Here is a 7923-nt window from a genome sequence, read left to right as displayed (position 1 = left end):
TTTCAATTTATTCAAATTCCATTGTTTAATTCACTTTTAAGATTGTTAGATTTATGTTCTTATATTACTTATTAAATCTTTCAATTCTTAATTTTTAAACTTTTTAAATATCAAATTTTGATATCTTTTTACTTTTCAAGATTTTATACACACTAGAAATTTGAATTTTTGAATTATGTTAATTTAAGCAGTTTTAAATTTAAATTATTCAAATTTATCAATAACATTGACCTTGAAATTTGAAATTATTTTATTGCAGTTATATTTTTTGAATATTTTATTTAATCGACAAATTTTTAAATTTTTTATTTGAATTTTTATGATTTTTAGTTCTTTTTTTTCTTCAAATTTTCAATATTGTCATCAAATTGTTTAATTATTTTTAAAGAATTTTTCCATTTTCTTCAACAAAATTTCAATTTTTTTTTTAAATAATTTTCACTTTTTTTTGAAATTTTTTTAACAATTTTTAAATTTTTCAATATTTTCTTTTTGTGTCACATTTTCAAAATTTCTTCATTATCAAACTATCCGAATTTAATTTTTCATAAATTCTCAAAATTCACAAAAGATCCAAAAATTATTTCCAATCCACAAAACAATTCCGTCCGTTCTTATCATCACAGTCCGGTCCATAATATCCCTTCACACACTCGACAAAGTAACACAAAAGTAAAAATATTTTCACGTCATGATGAACACCGACGACCGATCGAAACACAAAACGCGTATTTCCTTCGCGTAACGTAAAAATCAACTGAAAGGAAAGGAACTCTTTTGTGACTGTAAAGACCTAACTGACTGAGTGAGAGAGAAAGAGAGAGAAAAAAAAAAACAATTTTTTTTTGCGATGTTTTCAATTTTTTTTTTACATCCAAAAAGTTACAGCAAGTAAATCGACAAGAACTTGCCCGACTGGAAGTGCTCAATTTGGAATGGAATTTTTACATCGAAAAAGCGATGTAAAATTTGGAAAGTCATGAACAGCTGTGGCACTGAATGAAGGAAATGGAAAGTTTTTGTGTGTTTGGTGTAAGTTCTGTTAAGGAAGTGCCGCAACCACATGTTGAATGAGTTGAGTTTGTTTTGGACGTGGAAAATTGGAAGACTTTTTGTGAATGAAAATTGAATGGGAATTGGAATGGAAACTTGACTGTCAAGTTGGGAGAGCTTTTTACTTGAGTAGAGTGGAATGGAAGTGAAAACAGGACAATTTGAAGCTTGTTTGTCTATACAGAGCTGAATTAGCAATGCTGGAGGTGGAATTCAATCGGATTCAAATTTAAATACCAAATCAGCCTCCAGTGGACTCCTTATCAACTCTGGTTCATAGATTCAGTGAAATTTCAGCTCAAAATGCTTGAATATTAGACTTAAATTGTCTCATTCGGAAGCGTCAACTAGCTCAAATTTTGATTCCTATTCTTAATTTTGTGAACACATTAAGTGTCTATTACGAATAGTTAGGCATCATTTATTAATAATCACTTCAAATAGATTGTAGTTTTTTTTATCAGAATAAAGTCAGCACCAATAATGTTCACTTGACTGTGTTCGGTCACAAACAGTCAAGTAATTTAGTCAAGTTTCAAAAAAGCTTTCTTTTTTCCAAAAGCTTTCCATATAATATTCAAAAACAAGTGATTCTCAAAACTTTTTTGAGCAGTGTATAGTTTTAGCAAGTATGAATACCCAATAGGTCAATATATCATTCAAATAGACCAATGATCACCATGATCATCAAGTAGAATGACCCATGAACCCAAAGGGTTCCCTTTTAGTCCATAGAGGATCCTTTTGACCCAAAGAGCACCCTTTTAGCCAATAGAGTATCCTATGAGCCCATAAAGTACCATATCAACCCACAAAGTACCCCATGATACTAAAAGGGACTCCATTAACCAACAGAGTACCCCAAAGGATCCCAATAAATACCCCAAACCCTAATAAAACCCAAAATACCCATAATAATCCCCAAACCTTCATAATAGTTCCCAACATCCCCAATAAATCATGCAAAAAACTTTTCGACTCACCCTTAATAAAGTCCACAGCCATTTCCAATCCATATGTATCCTTATCACAATCATCCAATATTAATGCACCAATCTTAACATCCGGTCCAAACAACTTCATTTCATTAATCCGATCAAGTGTAAAAAGCATCGCTTCCAATGCCTGTATACCACCTTGTGGCATAATTGGTCCACATGTTGAATTATCTTCACGTTCATGGACCATCATGAGACCGCCAAGAATGACGTCACCTTCGACCACTGCTTCCTGCTTATTTGGCCAGTGATATTCACTTGACGATGGCTTTTGGACACTCCGACTTGGCAGTGACTTTGACATTGCTTTTGTTATATTTTGACTTACAGTCGGTTCGATGCCAATTATTGTGTCTATATCTAATGTTGTATTTACATATTGTGCGAGGATTGATGGATCGTCCATCAGGTAGTCGATGTCAATTGTGTCGTTGACGTCGATAAGGAAGTTGGAGAACAATGAAGCTTGAATGTTTAAATTGTCAAAATTTGTGATATTTTCGATGTTTTGCTGAGGGTCGGGTTGGGATTTGAGGGTGTCGGTGATGACTTTGGGGACGTCGGTGACTTTTGGGACGTCGGTGACATTTGGGACGTCGGTGACTCTTGGGACGTAGTTGACCTTGAGGACGTCAGTGTTATTGAGGACGGCGGTCACTTTGAGGACGTCAAAATTTGATGAATTTGAAAATTGCTGAGTTTTTGAATTTTCAATGATTGTTGAGATTTTGACATTTTGGGTCAAATTTTTGACATTTTGATTGGTTGCTGTGATTATTGTTGTTGTTGGGTTGTCGAAATTTGATACTGAATTTTCAAAAATTTGTAGCTTTTTGGTCGTTGTGCTGCTTTCTAAATTGTCCTTAAATTCTAAATTATTTGAATTTTTTCTAATTTTATTTTCGAAATTATTTTCGAATTTTTCGGTATTTTCAAATTTTTCGATATTTTCTTCAGATTTTCGAATATTCGAACTTTCAAAATTGTCGTTAAGTTCATTATTTTCGACTTTCTTTCTGGTTTTGAAGCTGATTTTGGTGTCGAGCTGTTCCTTAGATTCTAAATTTGATGGACTTTTGGTCACTAAATTGTCAAAAATTGCTGTTGTGTCCAGAATTGTCTCATTTGTGAATATGTCAATTTTTGAGGGTTTTTTGACATTTTTCGAACTTTCGGCAGTTTTCGAATTTTTGGCAATTTTCGAATTTTCTTCAGTTTTTGAATTTTTATCAATTTTTGAATTTTCGACGATTTTCGAATTTTTAATAATTTTAAAATTTTCGGTAATTTTCGATTTTTTGACATTTTTGGAGCTTTCAACAATTCCTGAATTTGGAGTTTTCGAACTGTTGACTTTTCCTGAATTTTCCACATTTTCCAACCTAATTTTCACATTTTCATCATTTCCAAAGCTTGTTGAATGTTTGTCAAATTTTTCCAAACTTTTCAAATCTCTCAAATCCGTTAAATACTCAAAAGCAGTTGGTCGTGTTGAAATTGTTGAATTTGCATCATTTGTGATATTTTGTGACTTTAGAGTCACCGGAAGGATTGACAAAATTAAAATTAGTTGAAAATGGATTAAATTTGGTAGCATTTTAGAGAATTTTTTGATTAAATTTTGTATTTTCTGAAGTTGTTCCTTAAATTGGTGCTGAATTTTGATTTATTGTTAACTTTTTACAAGCTTTTTGGTCATGATTTGTGGATTTTTTTGGTGATTTTGATGCTGGGTGTTGATTAGATTGTGGTCATTTTGGTGCTGATAAGGTCTAGTTCCTGGAAAAATGAAAGGAAAATGGATCAAAAATTAGTAAAATTGTTAATGTTAAAAAATTGAGGATTTGAGGATGAAATTGAACAATTTAAACAAAAAAAGAGGAGGAGAGGGGTGAAGGGCTAAAGGGTTGACCCCTCCTGACCACCCCTCTCTATCAGCTCCATCAAATTACACAGAAACACATCATTTTTTCCAAATTTTAACTTTATTTAACTCTTAAAATCTACAAATTAAATTTGAAAAGTATAAATGCATTGAAGCTACTCTAATGAGATAATATACAGCATGTGCCTTCCGAGTGTGTCCATGTCATGTACCACTTAACCCCAAGTATGTGGAACTGATCAATTTGATCCAAAATGACCCAAATTGATGAAAAAATTACACAAAATTGACCAAAATTCCTAAAATTCAATTAATCAGCTCCAACCCCTCCCCCTAATACCCCACATACCCCCTCCTACTTCGTCACATGATGCAAACACTCAGCAACATAATCAACATTATTCTCATTAATTCCCGGTATTGCCATACGTCCATTTTTAACAACATAAATACTGTGCTCATTAATAAGCTTCTCACACTGCTCGACAGTCAATCCACTAAAAAAGAACATTCCCTGTTGCTTCATAATATGACTCCAATCATGTGACGATCCGCATGCCTTAAGCTTCATCGTCAGCAGTTCCCGCATCTTTTTAATCCTGTCGACCATCATGTGAAGTTCTTCGTGCCATGACTGTTGTAAGGTTCTGTCCCTAAATATCTCTTCGACGACTTGTGAGCCATGCATTGGCGGCTGTCCATAGCTGCACATTGCTAAATACTTCATTTGATCCATAATTGGCTGTGCCTCATTTGGTCCATTAATCATAAAGGTCGCGGCACCAACACGTACACTGTACATGCCAAGATTCTTACTGTAACTTTGAGCAAATGCGACTTTGTGGCCTTCCTTAATAAAATGTCTGACTGCATATGCATCCGTCTCCGTACATCCACTGCCAAAGCCTTGATATGCCATGTCAAAAAATACCAAAACATTTTTATGCTTCAAAATTCTTGCCATTTCCTGCCACTGTTCAGGCGTCGGGTCACTTGCCGTCGGATTATGTCCAACCATTTGGAACATGACCATTGAGTTGTCAGGCATGTGTGTCAAGTCTGTCATCAATCCACTATGGTCAATTTCATGATTTCTTTCATCATAATAACGATAAAATGCTGTATCGATGCCAGACAGTTCAAACATTGGTGCATGGTATGCCCATGAAGGATTTGGGATGAACATTAGGTGCTTGCCTTTATAGAGTCGCTTGATTACTTCAGCTGCCATTTTAATGCTGCCACTTCCGCTGATGCTCTGGAAGGAAAAATATTGAGAATTTTTAATAAGGTTTTAGAGGTTTATAGTGGCGATAAGGAGGTTGGGAAGCATGTGACGCATGTGACACATACGACGCATATGACGCATACGACGCATATGACGCATACGACGCATACGACGCATCCGACGCATACGACGCATACGACGCATCCGACGCATACGACGCATACGAAGCATACGACGCATACGACGCATACGACGCATACGACGCACATGACGTATGGGGTATGGTTGGGAGAGGGTCACTTATCAAGCTATCCTAACCTTCTATACCCGAGCTATTCTACTGTTCTTTTCTTTGGTTATTCTACCCTTCTTTTTCCGGGCTATTGTACGCTACACGCCTAGTGCTATCCCACCCTACCCTTGTAATGCTATCCTACCCTACCCATGCAATGCTATCCAACCCTACCCTGATGATGCTGTCCTACCCTAGCATTCTGATATTCTGATTGCTAACCTTCTATTCCGGATATATCCAACCCTTCCCTGATGATGCAATCCTAAGCTTTCTGGGCTATCCTGCTCTACCTATTCCGGGCTATGATATGCTACCCTACATGGATAGGTATGACTACTTAATCATACCCTACTCAACCTTCACCCCAACGATAGGATACCAAGGATAGACTGAACTAGAGCATCCTATGACAACCCTGCCAATCCCTGTAGTTTACAGTAGCATACTTCAAGTAGTATAGGATAGGCTCCTCCATGACAACCCACCCCCATCCCACCACCTCCCTCAAGTCCTCATCTACATCTCCCCAACGTCTATCTGCATTATCGATAGTAATGCTCAAATTCCGCTCAATTTTAAAGAAACACAAACAGAGAGAAATGACAAAAATTGAGAGAATTCCTTCATATTTTTTTTCTGCGGACATAAAAAGAGTTGCCAAAAATATCACAAAAAAAAAGAACAGGTTTCAGCCGGCTGATGTAAATGTTCAATGTGCTGTCGTCATACACACAGAATAGCTTGATATGCTCCCACATATCTTTCAGACTCAAATAGCCCTGATTATCTCGAAAAATAAGTCAGTAAGACATTCACGTGCTTCCTTATCTGCCATAAATTTCTAATCTACTTACTTGCACACTGACATGCGGACGATCACAAAGTTCCTCGCCGACGGCTAGACGATACGTCACCTCTCGAAAATAATCACTGCCAATGTCATTGTATTCTTTTGACAATTTTTTGTCGACGATATTTTGTTCGGCTTTGAGGACGGTTTTGAGGACGTATGGCTTGCCATTTTCACAGCGATAGGCACCGACGGTGAGGTCAACTTTGTTGGGATTGGGATCGACTTTGTGGGCTTCGTAGATGCCGAGAATTACATCGGGTGGGCCGAGGGGGACGTCTTTCCACCAGGATGTGCTGGAATTGGAGTGGTGAAAATGGTGAATTTTGTGGTGAGATTGGTGAATTTTGTGGTGAAAATGGTGAATTTGGTGAGAAAATTTAAATTAAATTGTGATTTTTGAATTTTTTTAATTTTAAAAATTTATATTTTTTTTTTAATTTTATTTAATTTTTTTTTCAATTTTTTAAATTTTTTTTTAATTTTTTTAAATTTTTTTTAATTTTTTTTTAAATTTTTTAATTTTTTTTTAGATCTTTTTTTTAATTTTTTTTTAATTTTCATATTTTAAATTCAAATTTAAATTTTAAAATTGCAAAAAATTAAAATTTTAATTTAAAAATTCCCTTTTTTTATTAAAAAATTTAAAAATAACCTCAAAATTTCACCACAAAATCCACTAAATTAACAACTTACATAGCTGGTGCAACGGCTTGCTTGAGTTTGAGCGGATCACGAAGAAATGCAGTCAATCGAACCATTTAATTAATTGCGGACACAAATAGCTTTATTCCTTTAGTTTTTTTATTTATTTATTTCCGTCTCCTTCAACAGCTAACAAGCGACTGAGCGAAGTTGGAGAAAATTATCGTGAAACTGATCATGTTTTTTTGAGTTCTTTTGTGTGTAGTTTTTGTGGACTTTTTTATTATTTTTTATATTTTTGGGGCTTTTGTGGAAAGGTTTTTGAATTGAATTAGATTTTTTAATTTTAATATTGAAATTTTTGAATTTTATAATTTGAAATTTTTAAAAAATTGCATACTAAAATTTAAAAAATTCAAGTTTGAAATTTAAAAAAATTTAAAAAATTTAAAAAATTCAAAAAATTTAAAAAATTCAAAAAATTTAAAAAATTCAAAAAATTTAAAAAATTCAAAAAATTTCAAAAATTCAAAAAATTTCAAAAATTCAAAAAATTTCAAAAATTAAAAATATAATTTTAAAAAATTTAAAATTTAAAAAAAATAAATTCAAATTTTCAAATTTCTAAAATTTGATTTTTTTTTATATAAATTTTAAAATTTTTAAATTTTTAAATTTGAAATTTTCATTTTTTTTTAAATTTTAAATTTTTTTAATTTTAATTTTTTTAAAAATATTAAATTCAAATTTTTAGAAATCAAAAATAAAAAAAAATTAAAAAATTTTAAAAACGTCCATTTTAAAACCTCAATAATTCTCAAAAAAAAAGTAAATTTCATGTTTTTTTAATTTTTTTTATTCTCAAAACTCTTTCACTAGTGTGCGATAACAATTTTTTTTTATTTTATATTTTCATTCATATTGCGTCTTTAAATTCCAATTCCACAATTCAACTCAATTTAAAAGAAT

General features: G+C 33.0%; 1 protein-coding gene and 1 long non-coding RNA gene across 2 annotated transcripts in view; both read right to left on the bottom strand.

Annotated features, from left to right (window-relative positions):
* Positions 1 to 3303: 3303 nt before the first annotated feature.
* Positions 3304 to 7923, bottom strand: part of LOC139099844 (uncharacterized) — a 95411-nt gene continuing 90791 nt past the window's right edge. The window contains exon 5 of the long non-coding RNA XR_011545369.1: positions 3304 to 3830. This is a non-coding gene — a long non-coding RNA (uncharacterized lncRNA). The remainder of the gene's footprint in view (positions 3831 to 7923) is intronic.
* On the bottom strand, positions 4015 to 7166 carry LOC139099843 (aspartate aminotransferase, mitochondrial-like). The gene is made up of 3 exons (XM_070652386.1): positions 7006 to 7166; positions 6314 to 6605; positions 4015 to 5194 (listed from the first exon to the last, which is right to left on the bottom strand). The coding sequence occupies exons 1-3, from the start codon at positions 7068 to 7070 to the stop codon at positions 4292 to 4294; spliced, it is 1260 nt and encodes a 419-aa protein (XP_070508487.1). The 5' UTR covers positions 7071 to 7166; the 3' UTR covers positions 4015 to 4291.

Source organism: Chironomus tepperi, unplaced genomic scaffold (assembly GCF_022539635.2).
Source record: "Chironomus tepperi strain 1889 unplaced genomic scaffold, CSIRO-AGI_Ctep_v1 contig_486, whole genome shotgun sequence".
NCBI lineage: Eukaryota > Metazoa > Arthropoda > Insecta > Diptera > Chironomidae > Chironomus > Chironomus tepperi.
This window is presented reverse-complemented; position numbering and strand designations above follow the sequence as displayed.